Below are 20,665 nucleotides of genomic sequence, written 5' to 3'. Positions count from 1 at the left end.
GCGCTCAGGCTGCTGGTGGAGGATGGCCTAGAGGATGACAGAATGGGGAGGCCAGGAGACCAGTGAGGAGGCAGGGGCTGTCGTCCTGGCACAGGATGGGGAAGGCGCCTGGGGTCGGAATGGATGGAACGGTGGTAGTGGAGCAGAGAGACTTGGAAAGACTTCTGAGAGAGTTCGAAGGTAACATCCACAGGAAATGGCAAATAAACACGTGGGAGGGGTTGGGTGAAGGAGTCGGAGAGTACACGCAGTTGATCTGGCCTGAGCAGCTGGGAGGTGGCAAAGCCCTAGCTGGGCAGGGACTTGCAGGAGAAGGAGGTCTAGAAGGAGGTGGTAAGCCGATGAGAAGCAGCGCGTGGGACACGTTGGGTTTGCTGTGCGGGGAGCGTCCAAGTGGAGATGCCCGATGGGCAGATAGATCTACACATCTGGAGCCTGAGAGAGACCTGGGCTAGAGAAACACTGGAGGGCTGGCCAGAGATAAAGGGCTGGAGGAAAAGGGTCTGGTCCATTGTCACTCTGGGCGTCAATCTGCAGGTCTCAGTCTAGGCCCTCTCTGCCACGCTGGGCCACCAGTAATGCCTCCTGTCCCTCCCCGCTGAACAAATGCCCTCAAGACTCTGGAGTCAGGGGCTGCTTGGGGCTTACCAAATGCCCTCATGTATCCCCCACCTCCCTCTCACTTCTTCCTTTGAAGCCCAAACCAAACTGCAGTGTCATCAAACCCATCTTTTTTCTTGTTATGCAACAAGTTCAGTGACACTCTGAACTCCAGTCTGGTTCTGCTCAACTTTTTCCCTTGACTTTGGCATTTTCACTTTGACATCTTCCCTGAGAGGCAGGGGGGTGGGGACCCCAGCCCCAGATGGTGACGTTGGGGGTTGGCCCAGGCCTGGGGTGTGGAGGAGCCTCACCACCAGGCTTCCTGTCTCTTCGTTTACATATGTCTCTGCAGAAGTAACAAGCACTCTCCTCAGGGGGCTGCTGGCCGCACACTCCCAGCCTTCACATAGACACACCTGTGTGAGAAGCAGAAGGAAGGGAAGACACAAGTCCCAAGGTAAGATGGATTCGGTCAGCTTCATTTCTTTCCAAGGGTCTGGGAAGGGGAGGAGAACGTGACAGCAGATGCGTTTTGGAATGTTCTGGACTCTCAGTTCTCTGCCTACCACTCTGGTCATCTTCTTCTGTGTTTCACACTAAGTGAACTGTGAGTTTCAAGAGGCTGGGGACTATGGCGAACTTCTCTCCACATCCCCCTGCGCATGGCTCAGTGCCTGGAGCAGAAGGTGCTCCTCAGAGTAGCGCTGAGCTAGATCGTAAGGTCAGAGAAGACACGGATACTGGAGGCCACCCAGGCTGAGAAAGGCGGTGGGAGGCAACTAGGTAAGGGGCCATGGAGGAGAAGAGGCTAGGAAGAGGGGAAAGAGCGAGAAAAGAGAGAAGGAGGGGTGGGAAACGAATAGAAAGAATAAATGTGTATTAAGGAGGAAGGATGCCCACAAAAAAATTAAACGAAAAGGGGAAACAAAGGAAAAAGCAAGAAAATAGAAGGACAAGTGAAATCTAGTCTAGAAACGAGTCTCCCCAGATCAATTTTCCCAATGACGCCATTGCCAGAAATTCACACCAGAAACCATATTTGTTTGCAGCATGTCATAAGCCCTATAACTGAGGTAGGTTCCTTTACCTATCTTTTCTGCTTATATTTGTTTGTACATTTTTGTCTAACTTGGGGCATTTTTAGGATTTTTGAACAATATGTCTAAGGGTGCTTTCGTTTTAATGAGCTTAAAGCTCATGATTAACGAAATTATCTGAAAAGGTTAAAACTGAGCTCTTAGTATGCAATGCTGTAAACATGATAGATACACATTCTTAGGTAAATACGTCATTAGAAAAACGGCTTCTAAGAAAGTTTTAGATGTCTCAGCTGCTCTAGAAAAGGAGGCAAGGCAGTTTAGAAAAGGATCTGCAGGTCCTTCCTGGGCTTGGTGTGGTGTGGGGGGATGCAGGAGGTGATACCCCTCAAGATGGAATGTCTTGTATAATCCCACCACCCACCTCCACCCTCTTTGTCCTTTTCCCTCTTCTAAGACCTCCATGGCCTTGCAGCGCTGTCCCCCAGGTGTTCTCAGCCTTCCCTTCTAGACATATTCCGGGAGAGGGACCTTCTTGGTATGGTCAAATTCCTCAAAATAGAAAGGTCCCACTATCGCTAATTCAAACATTTTGCTCTGGGTGGGATAGCTCTTCCTGAAAGTCCCTTTCTTGTGGGGCAAATTTTTAGGGGTGAGGCTGACAGTAGAACCTGATGGGGGAGATAACCCCGTTTCATATTTTGATAAATAATTTCTCGTGCTGTGTTAGATTCTGTGGGCTCGTACAAAATGGCCGCCTTCATAACCTCGGATGAAGGAGTTCCCCGAGGACAGGATCAGAGAGAACTCCCAACATGATTTCCCTCTTTCATTTGGGGGGCACTTGTGTAGAAGAGGTCTACCTTGAAATAAAACTCCCCCCGACCAACTGGTTCTAGGCAGAAGGGCTGTAGCGGCTTAGGCCCTGACCCCGGGCCATAATGGTGAGGTGGTGGCAACAAGAGAGTTCGGTAGACCAAGGGTCTTGCACATTTTGGACACTCAAAAAATGTTGAATGAAATAACTTTGATGAGGGTGGGTGATGGGAAAGGGGCAGACGGGGGCCTGGGTTTGTAGGGCTCTAAGGTTGAGCTCTGTTCCACACCTTTTGGGGGATAGAGGGGAAGGAAGGAAGGAGGGCACAGCACCCCCCACGTGGGCGTCTGAGGCAAAGGAGAGGATGGCGGAGGTTGCAGCCACTGAACCACAAGGGTCCCTTAGAGGGTCACAGTCTCTAGGAACTGTAAACGAAGCCAGTAGAGAGCGTGAATGTGGTGGGGGGCCCATCCCGCAGCGGGGCTCGAGGGGCTGCCTGGGGGCTCCGGGGAGAAGATGAAAGTGTCTGTGGGACCACACACTGTTGCTGTGGTGGGGCTGTGCCCTCTTCCTCTCCCCAGTCTTGCTCCTCATCCCATGTGGGGGGGCAGGGCAAGGGGAACAGGAACCTCAAGAGCTCAGAGAGTTTGCGAATGTGTGTTGCCATTTTGGTCTCACCGTTCTCTTGGTCCCTTCTGATCTCTCTTTTGGTCTCCTGCTCTGGGCATGTGTGCTGCCTTTCAGAATGTCTTCATCCCTTTCCCTCTGACACTGCCTGGTTTGTACTACCCTGGGCTTGGCGTGGGATCAGGGATTATGAGAAGTGTAGCGGTGCCGTTGACGAGCTGCTCCGGGTCTCTCCCTCCCAGCTTCCCTCATTCTCCCTTGGGGCCTCTGTGCACTCCTTGTCCTTTTCCCTTGGTCCACCCTGTAGACATCTCCCTCTCACCCACCTTCGGCTCCAGGCTGTGCTCTGCGGGCTCCCCTCACATCAAAGCTTGTTGAAAGCCTGTGCTCCTGCCAGAGGCCTGGATGCCTGTTTACTGGCAAGAAGGGGCTAGAGCTTAGTGGCAGCTGGAGGTGGAGATGAAAAAGGAGGAGAGAGGCAAGGGGTGCTCCGGGCCAGACCAACAGAGCCGGAATTGGTTCCTGGCGTCCAAGGCCATGAGGAAGAGAGGTACAGACGTGGGGAGTTCAGTAAGGGAGCCATCAGTGTGGGGAGGCACACATACAGAAATACACAGATGTGAGCAGAGGAACAAGAAGAGACAAAGGGAAAGAGAGAGAGAGAGATGGGGGGGCCAGAGCCTGGGGGACCAGCAAGCCCTCCCAACCTCTCTAAGGCGCTATGGCTTACAGGGTGCTACTGTACTGGGGCAGAGAGCCTCTGGGGAGGATGAGGATGTGGGAATCAAAAGCCTGCCCTTGGGGCGGCAGCGGAAGCCCAAGTCACCAAAGCAAGCAGCAGCTGGAAACCCTTAGCTTCCTCCACTGAGCTGAGCCCCGGGTGATTTGGGGCAGTACAAGGAACTGGAGGTGGGGAAGGAGCCCTTGGCACAGACCCCAGGATCATGGTGTGAGGAAGAAGAAATGACCAGCACCTGGGGGAGGGTCAATAGTGTCCCTAGCCTTCCCCAGGCATCTATACTGAATTTGGAGCCTAGGGAAGGGATATTCCAAATGGAGACTCCTTTACTCTCCGCTTGCCAAGGACATAGCTGGGGACAAGTCTGGGATAGGGGGGACAGTGGGAACCACTCTCAGACATAAGAGCGACCTTAGCGCTGTCCCCTCAGCAACCCCATGCATGCCCCATGCTAGCTTGTAAACAGCTGCCCACCTGAGCAGCCTCCACCCTCTGTTTCTGGAAATCTTCTCGATCTCTTCACTTCCTATCTCCCTGGTTAAAAAAAAATTTGTCAGAGACATCTAGCTGGCTCAGGCAGAAGATCATGCAACTCTTAATCTTAGGGTCGTGAGTTTGAGTCTCACGTTGGGTGTAAAGATTACTAAAAAAAAAAAAAAAATAAACTTAAAAAAAATTTCTGTCAAGTCCCTATCTTATGTTAGGCCCTGAGACATTACTCTTTCAGGCAGATGGAGTGATTAGAGATGGCACTTTTTTTTAAAGATTTTATTTATTTATTTGAGAGAGAGAGTATGAAATGGGGGAGGGTCTGAGAGAGAAGCAAACTCCAAACTCCCTGCTGAGCAGGGAGCCTGATGAGGGACTCCATCCGGGAACTCCAGGATCATGACCTGAGCTGAAGGCAGTCGTTGAACCAACTGAGCCACCAAGGCGCCCCCTAGAGATGGCATTTTTATACCATATCTGATATATATATATATATATATATATATATATATATATATATATATATATATATATATAAAATCTCCTCATTGGGAAGTCCATGTCCCCAGCACTCATCTGAGAACAACATCCCTGTCATGGGTCAGTGCCCAACGGGAAACAGAATCTGCCTCTGATGGCTCAAGAGACTCCAGAAAGGGGTTCTTCCCAGAGGTGGCAAGAGGGAATCAGCCAGCACATGGAGGCACACCAGATGTTAACTGCAGCAGGCAGGATCTGGAAGGGGCAAGGGTGAAATAATGTTTCTGGAACCTAGGGAGGGTTTGAGCTGTGGATTGGGGGGCCACCTGACAGGAGCTACAGTCAGGGTGTGGGGAAAAGAAGGGGGAGGGAGGGAGTATAGCAATTGCCAGAAATTAGGCCTGAGTAGGAAGATAGTTAGGGAAAAGACCCCAACATCTTTCTCTGACCCTCCTGTCTCTCGTGGGTGCGTCCCACTGGCCAACCCCAGCTAGTAGCAGGGGAGCAAGGGAGCCTGTATGCCAGTCTGCAGAGATCAACCTCCTTGTAGAGAGCAGGGCAGGGAGGCTGAAGAACAGCCCAGGTGTGGGGAGGGGTTGGGGGGAGGGTGATTGTGGGCAGGGGCACAGGAGTAGGCAACATGGATTGGGGTGAGTTGGCTTCATCCAGAACAGGGTGGGCATAGACACATACTTAAATGATCCACTTTAGTAACACAATTAATATGTCGAGTACAGAAAAAAGTCAGTGATTTTCCCTCCTCCATTCAATTCAATTTGATCTAAGTTAACCAAACACACCCCAAATCCCTTCTCGACGCTCCAGCGGGTGCTGGCTGGACCCTCATCTTTATCTTGGAGGAGATCAAGCTTCCCAAACACTTCACCATGAGATAGAAGGCGGACATGGCCTCGAGGGCATCAGCAGGGGCCTGTGGGAGTGGGCAGGGAGCTGCAGAGCTCAGTCAGCAAAGCGGGGACAGAGAAACAGGTCTGGACACAGTCTCCTCTTGCCGAGCTTTGGACCAAGTTCACCCTGACACTGCCCCCAAGGCAGCCACCCCTCTGAGGCCTACTTGCAGTCTGGGCCTGGAGGGTAAAGATACCAGCCCTGTTCCCACCTGCCTTCCAGACATGATGTGGTGGCCTTCCTCCAGTCCCCACTCCCTCATGTCATCTAGTCCCGTTCCCAAAGCTCTACACAGACCCTGTCCCGTCTCTGCTCAAAATTCAGCAGTTCCTCCCAGTCGTCTGCAGAGCAAAGCCCTGAGCTTCTAGGCTCCCTGGCAAGATTCTCAACCAGGCCTCAGATGCTTTCTCACATCCCACCCCCATCCTCCCTGAGTGCTCTCCAGACTCCCAGCTGGGAGCTGGGCCCTGCCCCCTGACAGGCTGCCTAACCTAGCTGTGGCACAGTGGGTTTCCCCCCTTTCCCTCTAACTTGTGGTTTGCACACTTGAGCCTACACCAGTCACCTGGGCGGGGGCGGGGGGGGGGCGTTGTGAAAACACAGCAGGCTAGACAACCCCCATCCCACCCCACCCCCAGTCTCTGATTCAGCAGGACTGGGGTGAGGCCTGAGAATTTGCATTTCTAACAAGTTGACAGCTGCTGCTGATCCAGGACCACACTTTGAGAACAGATGCTCTGGGTGCCTGGGTGGCCCAGTCAGTTGGGTGTCTGCCTTCCGTTTGAGTCGTGATCTCGGGCTCCCTGCTCACTGGGGAGTCTGCTTCTCCCTCTCCCTCCACCTCTCTTCCCTGTTGGTGTTCTCTCTCTATCTCTCTCAAGTGAATAAATAAAATCTTTTAAAAAAGGAGAGAGAGAGAGAATCGCAGCTCTAACCTCACCCTGCTCATTGTGCTGGGTTCATTCAGAGCCTTTCTACACTCCCCAACCACCCCGCCCCAGCCGCCACCATCTCCGGAATGCACAGAAACCAACTCTGAAACAGTATTTTTCTGTTTTCCCTCAGAGGCCTTACAGGGCTGGTCTGAGCGTGAGCCGGGAGTTACCCTCCGTTCCTTCTCTCCCTCACCGCTCACAGTGTATCTGGCCCCCAGTCCTGGGAATTTGCCCTCAGTCGTGCCCCTCAGGACAGTCTTTTTCCACATTTCCATAGTTCTGACTTGTCTCAGTTCGGGCCTGTCTTCTCTCACCAGGATGGTCAGCACCTGGCCTCCTGTGCTTGGCCCTCCTCCAGCTTGTCCCCCCCGCCCCCCCGTCACTGAAAAAGCTACTCTGCACACCAAATCATGTCCTTCTTGACATAAAGTCCTTTACTGGTTCCCCAGTGCCTAGGGTCATGGCCCCTCATGGCAACATGGCATTTGAGGACCTTCATGGCTTGGCCTGGCCCCCTGTCTCTGTCCCCACCAGTTTGCCACCTTCTCTATGAATCCTTTTCTTTTCTTTTTTTCCTCTTTTTTTAAGATTTTATTTACTTATTTCACAGACAGAGATCACAAGTAGGCAGAGAGGCAGGCAGAGAGAGAGAGGAAGCAAGCTCCCTGCCAAGCAGAGAGCCCGATGCTGGGCTCGATCCCAGGACCCTGGGGTCATGACCTGAGCTGAAGGCAGAGGCTTTAACCTACTGAGCCACCCAGGTGCCCCTGTGAATCCTTTTCTGAGGCCACTTTGAGAACCTGCTCTGGTCACAGCCCTGTGTGGTACCTACGGGTGGTTAGGTCCCTGGCTGGGCTGTGTGGGTGCGATTGCCTGTTACCCCCTCATATCCCTTTGTGCTCCAGGCCCAGTAAGTGCCTACTGACTGATGATTGGTGTCTCCTCAGGCCCTGCCCTTTGTGCGGGGAAGGCCCAGGTCCCTGCTTCAGCAAGGCCACGATGAATCTAGGAGCTGCTCTTAGGCATCTGCTCCTGGTGCTGGAGTTGGGTGAGTGCTCAGACTTGGGGTCCCGGTGGGAGGAGGGGCTGATTGGAAGATGCAGAGGTGAGGGGTTGGCCTTGAGGCCTGAGCTCCTTTTTTCCCACCTAGCGATGCTCCCCGTGGTCACTCAGGGGAGAGAAGTGGTGTTGGGGAAGGTGGGAGACACAGCCGAGCTGCCGTGCAGTGGTTCCGTGGGGCAGAACATAGTCTTCAACTGGATGCAGTCCACGGTCAAGATCCTGGGGCGTCAGATCAACTTCTGGATCACAGGTAGGGTGGCCCAGCTCCCTGTCCAGGGAGGAAGACACCATGGACTGAACATGCCTGGTAAACTCTGAGATCCCCAGAGGGGTCTGGTTGACTGCTCAGGTGCGCCCTCCCAGTCCAGGGTTTTCCTGTGCCACCTGCGGTGGCCCCGGAGTGGTTCTCCGTGTCTGTTACAATTTCAGAATCTCAATGTCCATGGCCTTATTTTAGTAGATATTAGAGAAATAACGATCATATAAAACCTGTAAGTTCATGGATGTTATTGCTACAGACCTAGGATGATATGTTTTTGCTTCCATTAAAAAGCAACAGAATGATTTTTTTTTCTAGCTTTTTAAAGAGGAATTAAGATCTTTATACTTCTTAGGAACATATTTTGCAGTAAAGGAGTTTTACTGTCACATTCAGGTTTGCCCTCATGTTCGTCTTTAAATAATTCTTCTTTCTTGTGTGTATGGCCTCAAATCTTCAACATGAAGCACCATATGAGAAAACCTCATCAGCATGAAATGTGTTTTTGTAAATATGTTTTTTATTTTATAAGTTTGTTAGATTTATCATTGTTTGTACTTCATTGCTCATTTTTATTTTTTACTGTTTTTTTTTAAGATTTTATTTTTAAGTAATCTCTACATTCAACGTAAGGCTTGAACTCGCAACCCCAAGACCAAGCATCATACACTTTACCAGCTGAGCCTACCAGATGCCCCTCATTGCTTATTTTTAATATCTTTTTAATTATGAAAAATTTATATGTAACATATAGAAGAGTAGAATAATTAGATAATGAACCCCCATGTATCCCACTCAGCTTCAACAATTACCAATTCATGGTCAGTTAATGGTTTCCTTTTATCTACATCCCCAAACATCCACCACCACATTATTTTATAGCAAATACAAAACACTGTATCATCTAGTCTGTAAATACTCTAGTACATATCTCCAAAATGTAATGACTTTTTTTTTCTTCCCCTCCTAAAATGTAATGACTCTTTTAAAAAAATATTTTATTTATTTTGACAGAGAGTGAACACGAGCAGGGGAGAGGGGAGAGGGAGAGGCAGGCTCCCCAGCGAACAAGGAGCCGGAGTGTGGGCTTGATCCCAGAACCCTGGCATTGTGACCTGAGCTGAAGGCAGATGCCCAACCCACTGAGCCACCCAGGTGCCCCCAAAGTAATGACTCCTTAAAAACATATCCACAGTATCATTGTCACCCATTAAGAATGAAGAATAAGGGGTGCCTGGGTGGCTCAGTGGTTAAGCCTCTGCCTTTGGTTCAGGTCATGATCTCAGGGTCCTGGGATTGAGACCTGAATTGGGCTCTCTGCTCAGCAGGGAGCCTGCTTCCCATCCACCCCACCCCTGCCTCTGCTTGCCTCTCTGCCTACTTGTGATCTCTATCAAATAAATAAATAAAATCTTTAAAAAGAAAAAAAGAAAGAAGAATAATCCAGGGTGCCTGGATGCCTCCCTTAGTTAGGCATCTGCCTTCCGCTCAGGTTATAGTCCCGGGGTCCTGAGATCTAGTCCCATACCAGGCTCCTCGCTCAGCAGGGAGCCTTCTTCTCCCTCTGCCTTTCCCTGCTGTCCCCCCAGCTTGTGTTCTCTCTCTGTCAAATGAATAAATAAAATCTTTAGGGGCACCTGGGTGGCTCAGTGGGTTAAAGCATCTGCCTTCGGCTCAGGTCATGATCCCAGGGTCCTGGGATCGAGCCCCACATCAGGCTCTCTGCTCAGCAAGGAGCCTGCTTCCCCCCTCTCTCTCTGCCTGCTTGTGATCTCTGTCTGTCAAATAAATGAACAGAATCTTTAAAAATAAATAAATAAATAAATAAATAAATAAAACCTTTAAAAAAAGAAGAAGAATCCCCTAATGATGATGCATATCCAGGCAGTATTCAAATTTTCCCAATTTCCTGTCATATTATATTTACATTTAGTTTATTTGAATCAGGATTCAGAAAAAATTTATGCATGATATTTGGTTGATATGTCCCTTAAATCCCTTTGAGTTTATGTATTTACTCCCCCAGATTTTTTTCCCTCTTATCACTGATTGGTTGAAGAAATGAAGCAATTGTCTCATGAAGTTTTGCACGTTTGAATAGGAACTGGCTGCGTTCCCATGGTGCGATTTAACATTCCTCTGTCCCTTGTATTGTCCTTAGATTGGTGCTTAAATCTAGAGACTTGATTAAGTTCACATTTAATTTTTTAAAAAAGATTGTACTTATTTGTCAGAGAGAGAGAGAGAGGGCATGAGGGAACACAATCAGGAGGAGTGGCAAGCAGAGGGAGAAGCAGGCTCCCCGCCAAGCAAGGAGCCCGATGTGGGACTCAATCCCAGGACCCTGGGATCAGGACCTGAGCAGGTGCTGAACTGACTGAGCCACCCAGGTGTCCCAATAATTTTTTGACAAGAATACCTCACAGGTGGAGTTTGGTACTACCAATTTCATCACATCAGGAGCTATGTAATGTCTATCACTCTTTTAGAGCTATTAAGATTAATTGATAGGTTCAAGTGTTAGCTGTAAGTGATAATTATAAAAACTTTTTTTGTTTTTTTTAGTGTTTTTCTAGTTGTCTTCCATTTATGTCAAATGCTACAGACATTCTGTTTATTATAGCGGTAACAACTTTCCTTTTATTTATTTATTTTTAAGAAAGAGAGCATGAGCCAGGGATGATAGGGCAGAGGGAAAGGGAGAGAGAGAGAGAGAATCTTAAGCAGGGGCCACACTCAGTGCAGAAGCCGGATGTGGCCCTCAATCTCACGACCCAGAGATCATGACCTGAGCCAAAATCAAGAGTCAGATGCTTAATCGGCTGAGCCACCCAGGTGCTCCTAAACTGTCCTTGTAAAACAAATGTATTTAATCTAAAAAATGTGAAGGCATTTAAAGATGTTACATTAATAAGATAGGTAGATTTGGCCAAAATCATGTAGAAGATGTATGAATGGTTGAAGTCTGGGAAACCTGGCTTTTGTCCAGGACTCTGACTTTATTAGTGAGGAAACTGAGGCCCAGGGAGAAGTCCCTGCCCAGAGTTTGTGCCAGGTTAAAGGCAGAGCTGGGGTTAGAGCTTTGGTCTTTCAACTCTCAGGCCTAGGCTCTCCTGTGGAAAGTTATCCTAGGTGCAATCAAAACTGAATTGGCCACTGTGCATAGAAAAGCACCTCTGTTGAGAATGGACATCTCTCGGGTGCCTGGGTGGTTCAGTTGGTTGAGTGACTGCCTTTGGCTCAGGTCATGATCCCGGAGTCCTGGGATCGAGTCCCATATCAGGCTCCCAGCTCCATGGGGAGTCTGCTTCTCCCTCTGACCTCCCCTCTCATGCTCTCTCACTCTCTCAAATAAATAAATAAATAAAATCTTTAAAAAAAAAAAAAGAAAGAAAAGAAAATGGACATCTCCTCTTCTTGCCTCCATCCACTGGGAGAAAAATCCTGCATTTTTGGCAAGGAAGTTCTTGCTGGGCCCCAGAGGGACGATTCAGACACCTCCCCACCCCGCCACCGTGTCCACTTTTCATGTTTGGACATGAAGAAAAGAGAATATTGGGCTGGATCTTTATTTATTTATTTATTTAAACCAAATCTGCTTTTCTTTTTTTTAATCTTATTTTTTTTTTAAGATTTTATTTATTTATTTGTCAGAGAGAGAGCGAGCGAGAGCGAGCACAGGCAGACAGAGTGGAAGGCAGAGTCAGAGGGAGAAGCAGGCTCCCTGCGGAGCAAGGAGCCCGATGTGGGACTCGATCCCGGGACGCCGGGATCATGACCTGAGCCGAAGGCAGCTGCTTAACCAACTGAGCCACCCAGGCGTCCCTAATCTTATTTTTAATGTCTTTTTTTTTTTTTAAAGATTTTCTTTATCTTTTTGATAGAGATCACAAGTAGGCAGAGAGGCAGGTTGGGGGGGGGCAGGCTCCCTGCTGAGCAGAGAGCCCAATGTGGGGCTCAATCCCAGGACCCTGGGATCATGACCTGAGCCGAAGGCAGAGGCTTGATCCACTGAGCCACCCAGGCACCCCAGGGGCTGGATCTTTATTGACCCAAAGCCATTCCCTAAAATTAACAAAAACCCCAAACTCTGATCTCTTTCTGATATAGGCACACAAAGCAGAAATCAGCAGGTTAACGGCCCTTGGCTTGCCCATGTCCTCTCCATCAAACAGCTTCTTAAAGAGGACCCTATGGGGGACACCTGGGTGGCTCAGTTAAGCTTCTGCCTTTGGCTCAGGTCATGATCAAGGGGTCCTGGAATCGAGCCCCGCACTGGGCTTCCTGCTCAGTGGAGAACCTTCTTCTCCTTCTCCCTCTGCCCCTCCCCCATGCTTGTGCTTTCTCTATCTTAAATAAATAAAATCTATCTTAAATAAATAAAATCTAATAAATAAATAAGAAGACTCTGTGATCATACTAACTTGTGTCCTCCCCTGGCCTATGGGCTCCTGATGCCCATTATGTAATTTTCACTCCTGGGCAGAGCTCAGAACACTCCCACAAACTCTGCAAGTGATTTTCTTGTCCTAGAATTCTATTCTGCTGAATTGCTTGAAATAGGCAGACTTTCAGCTGAGGCTTTATTTTTTATTAATTTTAACATTAAAATGAGTTGAAAAAGTAACACAGGTACATGGTAAACATTTAAAACCATGCAAACAATACCCAGTGTGTTGAAAACAAAATTCACCTGAGTAAATTCGGAGATCTATTTGGCTTTTTCCAGTGATTCCTAAATTGGGCAACATCCTGTCTAGCAAACAGAAAGGAGCTCTGTAGAGCTGTAGAGAGGAAAGGTTTTTAAAGGCAGAAAAAGGGTGGGAAAAGGAAGGTTATTAGCAAAGAGTGCATTGTTTCAGGCAAGGTCACCTGCTTGAGGGGACAGAAGGGGTCTGTCAGGCAGATTTCCTCACTAGAGCCAACCAGGTAATTGCAGATTGACTCATTAAAGATTATGTTGCTGGGAAAAGTTGAAACTGCATTAGGTTAGGTATGAAGTCTTGGTTTGCTGATGTAGGGGTTAGCATAACTGACGCCATTTTGGTCCTGTTGGGTCTTTTTTCACAGTTCCCTTCTTTGATCACAGCTCTCAGCTAAACTGAGAGTGACATTAGCGGCTCTCCCAGCTCCTGCTCTGAAGTTCTTGAAGTTTCCGTTGATTCTTTGTCTGGTACTCACAGGTCATGACTTCTCCCCCCTAATCTCTGTGACATTCATAGCTTATAACTTCAGGCTTACAATTTTGAAGTTGGTGGTTCTTTTTGTTCCTTTTCTGATGTTCCAGTCTTAGGGAGATCATTTGCTTGGTGGTTAGCAACAGCAAATATTTGGGTCAATAAACTTTATTTGGATCAATAAAGATCCAGCCCTTTTCTTCATGTCCAAACGCAGAGAGTGGACACGTGTGCGTGTCTGAATCGTCCCTCTGGGGGCCACAGCAAGAACCTCCTTGCCAAAAATGGAGGTCTTTTCTCCCACTGGACAGAGACAGGAAGAGGAGACATCCATTTTCAAAGGCATCTAAACCCTTTGAGAGAGAGGCACCTGGGGGGCTCAGTCCCTTAAACATCTGCCTTTGGCTCAAGTCATGATCCTGGGGTCCTGGGATTGAGCTCTGGCTTGGGTTGGACTCCCCACTCAGCAGAGACTTTGCTTCTCCTTCTCCCTCTGCCCTTCCCCCTGCTCATGCCTTCTCTCTCTCTCTCAAATAAATAAATAAAATCTTTAAAAAAACCAACAGCAACAAAGTAAAGTCTTTAAGAAGATACAGTGCACCAGGGAGACTACTATGATTATTATAAGCAGGAGAATTCCCAGTGTTTGGAGTGTACTTTGAAATCATGATCCCTAAGACCCAAACCAATAAAAATCAAACAAGGCAAAGAAAGACCCCATTAAAAGAGTCACCTTTTCAAGCCAAGTAGCTTGCTCAGTGACGTTATGTAACGGAGTTTCAGCTTCCCTAGAACTGTGAATCCAGGCTCAGCAGGTAGTACTGGCCAGTACAGACACTTCTTTGCTTAGCAAAGAGAAAATTAAAGTCTGCCTTATTATCAAGAATCACTTTGGCCAGAGAATCTAAGGATTTTTGTTGGTCAGCTATTATTTTAATAGTGGATTCTGTAATATTTTCAAGAGTGAGGAAGTTCCTGATTGTATCGTATCCTCATTTGCATGTAATACTAGCTGGGGAACACTGATCTACCAAGCTAATTTTGAATCAGGGATACCTACTGGTAATTCATGTTTGAGTCTGTGGTTCAGGACTGGAAAGGTGACTATCATGGAGACCAGTGAAATTTAAGGGTCTGTAGACCACATGGGTGGTTTTCTTCTGATTACCCTTGCCTGCTGTCTCTTCTTCAGGTTTGGGGTTTTTCACCAGAGACAGGGAAATGGACCAGGGGCTCTCTAGCGTCATGGACAGATCAGAATTTTTTATGACAATTCCAGCAGGCTGAAGGGTTACCCCCTTTAGCAATGACCAATGACCTGGGAGATCCAGATGATCTCCAAGCCAATGCCAATTTTTCCAAGCCAATGCCAGAGTAAAGGAAAGAGAGGAAGAAAGAGTGTCATGTTAAGCTTAAGTGTGAAGTTTTTTTTTTTTTTTTTAAAGATTTTATTTATTTATTTGACAGAGAGAGATCACAAGTAGGCAGAGAGGCAGGCAGAGAGAGAGAGAGAGAGAGAGGAGGAAGCAGGCTCCCCGCCAAGCATAGAGCCCAATGCGGGGCTTGATCCCAGGACCCTGGGATCATGACCTGAGCCGAAGGCAGAGGCTTTAACCTGCTGAGCCACCCAGGTGCCCCTAAGTGTGAAGTCTTGATCTAGCTTCTTGGGTGGGAGCAATTTATCTCAAAGTCTGCTACTCCTCTTCTTAGATAATTTGATTTTGAGGTCTCCAGCTAAAAGATTTTAAGGTGCACAGGGCCAGGTGGCAGGTGGAAACTTCCTCAGCTGTAAGACATGTCCCCAAGGCTCAGGTCCCTGAAGTTTGGCTGCCATCTGGGTAGCAAAGAGGACCTGATTTAGTACCATCCAAGGAGATTCAAAGGCAGTCTTTGTTCTCAGTGATTCCAAATCAAAAGGAGGAAAGAAAATTGGAAATGTTAGTTTGGAGAGTTGCAACCAGATATTTGAGGACTCTAGAAGAATTCAGGACCCAGTCCAATATACAGGTATGTAAGAGAACCTCAAAGAAAATTAATAGGGTTTGAATCTGTCTACGGCCATACCACCCTGAACGCGCCCGATCTCATCTGATCTCGGAAGCTAAGCAGGGTCGGGCCTGGTTAGTACTTGGATGGGAGAAAATTAATAGGGTTTGAATCTAATATGGACAAAAGTGCAAACATAATTTTTGTCTCTATAATTAGCCCCATTTTTATCAAAGATAATCACAATAAAACTAATTTGTTTGCATTAAACTTGGTCTGATTATTTACATAAGTGCTGCATGAATAGTGATTGACCATATAAACTTTTTTTTTAAAGACTGCTTTGCTGGAACCTTATGAATAAGGTACCAGCTCAGTTTTTTCAAGGGGCTTTTTTTGGCTTCATAAAGTCAACCTTATTTTTTTAATTAATTACCTTTATTAACATATAATGTATTATTTGCCCAGGGGTAAATGTTGGTGAATCGTCAGTCTTATACAATTCACAGCACTCACCATAGCACATAACCCTCCACAACATCCATCACCCAGCCACCCTCTCTCCACCTCCCGCCACAGCAACCCTCAGATTGTTTTGTGAGATTAAGAGTCTCAGATGTACAGATGTACATCTGGCTTGGCAGAGGTACAAATACATTTTACAGTTTCTAGAAATATATGCTTTCTTTTTTTAAATAAAGATTTTATTTATTTGTTTGACAGAGAGAGAGCAAGAGAGGGAACACAAGCAGGGGGAGTGAGAGAGGGAGAAACAGGCTTGAAACCTGATATTGGGCTTGATCTCAGGACCTTAGGATCAGGACCTGAGCCAAAGGTAGACCCTTATTGACCGAGCCACCAGGTGCCCCACAAACAAGTTTTTTAACAGCGATAACAGGAACTTATTTGACTAGTTAACCCAGGTAGAATAAAAGTTGTGTGTCTGCATTGTTTTTTATATTTATTTATTTAAGATTTTATTTATTTGACAGAGAGAGAGACACACACAGGGAGAGAGGGAACAAAAGCAGGAGGAGTGGGAGAGAGAGAAGCAGGCTCTCTGCTGAGCAGGGAGCCTGATGTGGGGCTCGAGCCCAGGACCCTGGGATCATGACCTGAGCTGAAGGCAGACGCTTAATGACTAAGCCACCCAGGTGCCCCTGTTTTTATTTTTTTAATTTTTAAATTTTTAAAAAAGATTTTATTTATTTGAGACAGAGAGAGAGAGAGAGAGAGAAAGCATGAATAGGGAGAGGGAGAAGCAGACTCCCCACTGAGCAGAGACCCTCCCCTCCCCACTCCACCTCTCCACCCACCTACCCTGCCCCTGCAACATGGGGCTCTATCCCAGGACTCTGAGACCATGACCTGAACCTAAGGCAAACGCTTAACTGACTGAGCCGCCCAGGCACCCCTGCACTGTTTTTAATGTTGATAATTCTACAGACATGTCTATTTTAATTAAACCAACAATTGTAAACTAGCTTTTAATTACTAAAGATTACCTCAGATCATGTGAACCTGAAAAGTGTTTGGTTTCATTTTTACTACATTTCTAATAACTTTGGGAATATATAATTCATATAGGCACTTAATTTTCTTTAGCCCCATTAAATAGAGTTCTTCCACAAATTAATTTTGACAATGCCATCTGGAGGTAGAAAATGCCACACATATATATAGATATAGACACATGTAAACATCCATACAGATGCAAAGACCTTATAGTTTGCAATTTTCAGTTACTTCCATGAGATGGGTATGATAATGCAAAACTTACTAGCTTATAATGAACAGTTGGAAAAAGTTAAGATTACCTGCTCGGATGGCTAAAGCTTTTTATAAATATTAGTGGTGAGGGGTGCCTGGGTGACTTAGTGGGTTAAGCCTCTGCCTTAGGCTCAGGTCATGGTCTCAGGATCCTGGGATTGCATCTGGCTCTCTTCTCAGCGGGGAGCCTGCTTTCCCCCCTCTCTCTGTCTGCCTCTCTCCCTACTTGTGCTCTCTCTCTCTCTGTCAAATAAATAAATAAATAAAATCTTAAAAATATATATTAGTGGTGAGACACAATCTTTTTCATTTCTCCAAGTCTCATTTCTCCCCCTTTTGCTTTTCTTCTGAAGAATTACCTCCCTAAAGTTTATAGATAGGCAGAATACTTACATCTCAAAGGCACAGGGAAAGAATGCAAGTTCCCCTAAGAAGAATTATTTTCTGAAGCCAAAAATTTTTACAGTACTTACAAGCCTTTTGAGATAAATAGGGAAGGTTTGGGGATTGATATAAGAATAGGTGGATTTTGCACTATTTCTAGAGAAGGTAAAGGCAGCTGCTCTCAATTCCCCAAGGAACTGGGTTGTAGCCTAAACGATAGTGAGAAACCCACCTGGCCATCCAATCACATTATCTTCAAATTGCTCCAGAACCCTCTCCGGACACAAAGTTTCATCTTAGCATAAGGGAGAAGGCTGAAAAACTTAAAAGAAATCCTTTTAGGATTGCCTGGGTGGCTCAGTCGGTTAAGCATTTGACTTCAGCTCAGGTCATGATATCAGGGTTCTGGAAAGGAGCCTGCAGACTCTGCTCTCAGCAGGGAGTCTACTTGTCCCTCTACCCCTCCCCCAGGGCTTGCTCTCTCTATCAAATCAATAAATAAAATCTTTTAAAAAATCCTTTTAAAGCCCCTTGGACTCTAGAGGTAGCCACAAAGAGGGTGCAAGAGATATTTTATTTTCTTTCCCTACTCCATACTACACTCAGAGATACAGAACTGACTCTGGTAGGAGTTCTCACCTTGAGCTGGCTTCTGCCAGTTTTTCCAGGATCCCATCTGTATGGAGCTTGGGTATCTACCAGAATTTGGCAAAGTTTTCCAAAAGCTTTAATTTTAGTTTTCCCTTGGCTGCTTGAAGTGAATAACATGGCCCTTTACTAAAAAAATCCCATAGAGTCCCAATGACTCTGGGAGGGGTCCAGACAGACAAAAGGGAGGGTCTCCCTTTTGAGGATAGTATGGGGGTATCTGTAAGGTCCCTCAGCTGGCCGACTTTTATTTACGGTCTTGTAGTCTCTTCAGAGTGGAAAGCCAGTTCAGGCGGAGGATTACTAGAATGAGCACTCAAATAAAGGACCGAGGGGCTCAGTAGGAGTTACATCACTCTTATAGTCCTTTGTTTTAGGAATACCTTTTAAGGAAGGCATTTTGGAATTTTGAAACTTTTTTTTTTTTTTAATCATGATAAGTGTACTCTTTAATCCCACTCCCTAGTTCCCCCATCGCCCCAACCCCTCCCCTTTGGTAACCATCAGTTTGTTCTCTCTAGTTAAGAGCCTACTTCTTGGTTTCTTCCTTTGTTCTTTGCTTGTTTGTTTTGTTTCTTAAATTCCACCTACAAGTGAGATCACACGGTATTTGCTTTTCTCTGACTGACTTATTTTGCTTAGTATAATACTCTCCAGTTTCATCTGTGTTGTTCCAAATGGCAAGATTTCATTCTTTTTTGTGACTCAATAATATTCCATTATATATATACCATATCTTCTTTTTCCATTCATCTATCAATGGATACTTGGGCTGCTTCTATATCTTGGCTAGTGTACATAATGCTGCAGTAAACATAGGGGTGAATGAATCCCTTTGAGTTAGTGTTCTTGCATTTTTTTAAAGTTTTTTTTTTTTTTTTTTGGTAACCTCTGTATCCAACATGGGACTCAAACTCATGACTCTGAGATCAAGAATCGCATGCTCTTCTAACTGAACCAGCCAGGCACCCTTTGTTCTTGTATTTTGGGGTAAATACCTAGGAGTGCAATTCCTGGGTTGGAAGGTAGTTGTATTTCTAATTTTCTGAGGAACCTCCATATTGTTTTCCACAGCGGCTGCACCAGTTTGCATTCCCACTAACAGTGCAAGAGGGTTCTTTTTCCTACACGTACTCACCAACACTTGTTGTTTCTTGTGTTTTTGAGGTTTGATTTAGCCATTCTGACAGGTGTGAGGTGATAATACATAGTAGTTTTGATTTGCATTGATTTGCATTTCCCTGATGATGAGTGATGTTGAGCATCTTTTCATGTGTCTATTGGCCATCTGTATGTCTTCTTTGGAGAAATGTCTGTTCATGTCTTTTGCCCATTTTTTAATTGGATTGTTTGATTTTGGGGCACTGAGTTGTATCAGTTCTTGATATATTTTGGTTATAAATCCTTTATCAGATATGTCATTTGTAAATACCTTCTTCCATTTCTTAGGTTGCCTTTTAGTTTTGTTAATTGTTTCCTTTGCTGTGCAGAAGCTTTTTATTTTGATATAGTCCCCATAGTTTATTTTTGATTTTATTACCCTTGCCTCAGGAGACATCTCTAGAAAAATGTTGCTATGGCCAGTGTCAGAGAGATTACTGCCTGTGCTCTCTTCAAGGATTTTTATGGTTTCATGGTGGGTGGGAGATGGACTAAATGGGTGATGGGCATTAAGGAGGGCACTTGTTATGATGAGCACTGGGTGTAATATGTAACTGATGAATCATTAAGTTCTACTCCTGAAATCAAAATTATACTATATGTTAACTAAATAGAATTTAAATTAAAATTTAGGAGGGAAGGGTTTTAATGGTTTCAAGTCTTACATTTAGGACTTTTTTTTTTTTAAGATTTTATTTATTTATTTCTCAGAAAGAGAGAGAGGGCATGAGTGAACACAAGCAGGGGGAGCAGCAGTCAGAGGGAGAAGCAGGCTCCGTGCTGAGCAAGGAGCCTGATGTGGGACTCAATCCCAGGACACTGGAGTCATGACCTGAGCTGAAGGCAGGTGCCCAACTGACTGAGCCAGCTAAATGATGATATAATTGCAGTTATTTCTGGGTTTTCTGCTCTATTCCACTGATCTATGTGTCTATTTTTATGCTAGTACCATACTGATATAATTATTACCACTTTGTAATATAATTTGAAGTCAGGTATTGTGATACCTCCAGGTTTGGTTTTTTTTTTTCAAGATTCCTTTGGCTATTTGAGGTCTTTTGTGGTTTCATACAAATTTTAGGATTGTTTGTTTTAGCTCTGTAAAAATCGCTATTGGTATTTTCATAAAGATTGCATTAAATCTATAGATTGCTTTGGGTGGTACAGACAATTTATTTTATTAAATTTTTTGTTGTAATTTTATTTAATTTTTAAGTAATCTCCATACCTAACATAGGGCTTGAACTCATGACCCCAAGATCAAGAGTTGCATGCTCCTGACTGAGCCAGCCAGATGCCTTAGTATAGACATTTTAAAAATACTTGTTCTTGGGGCACCTGGGTGGCTCAGTGGGTTAAAGCCTCTGCCTCTGCCTTTGGCTCAGGTCCTGATCCCAGGGTCCTGATCCCAGGGTCCTGATCCCAGGGTCCTGGGATCAAGCCCCGCATAGGGCTCTCTGCTCAGCAGGGATCCTGCTTCCTCCTCTCTCTCTGCCTGCCTCTGTGCCTACTTGTGATCTCTATCTGTCAAATAAATAAATAAAATCTTTAAAAAATATATTTGTTCTTCCAATCCATGAGC

At 46.0% G+C, this 20,665-nt stretch overlaps 1 protein-coding gene across 3 annotated transcripts in view; it reads left to right on the top strand.

Annotated features, from left to right (window-relative positions):
• The first annotated feature begins 244 nt into the window (after positions 1–244).
• CD4 (CD4 molecule) overlaps positions 245–20,665 on the top strand; it is a 39,179-nt gene continuing 18,758 nt past the window's right edge. The window contains exons 1-4 of one of the 3 annotated variants that reach the window (XM_032348940.1): positions 245–333; positions 956–1,060; positions 7,584–7,684; positions 7,787–7,948. In XM_032348940.1, coding sequence (XP_032204831.1) covers positions 7,636–7,684; positions 7,787–7,948 — 211 coding nt within the window. In that variant the 5' untranslated portion in view covers positions 245–333; positions 956–1,060; positions 7,584–7,635. Of the gene's footprint in view, positions 334–838; positions 1,061–7,583; positions 7,685–7,786; positions 7,949–20,665 lie in introns of those variants that run through there. The other 2 variants (XM_032348942.1, XM_032348941.1) reach the window with 2 other exon arrangements.

This window comes from Mustela erminea, chromosome 6 (genome assembly GCF_009829155.1).
Source record: "Mustela erminea isolate mMusErm1 chromosome 6, mMusErm1.Pri, whole genome shotgun sequence".
Lineage (NCBI taxonomy): Eukaryota > Metazoa > Chordata > Mammalia > Carnivora > Mustelidae > Mustela > Mustela erminea.
The sequence above is the reverse complement of the archived record's forward strand: the minus strand, read 5'-3'. Positions and strand labels throughout refer to the sequence as shown.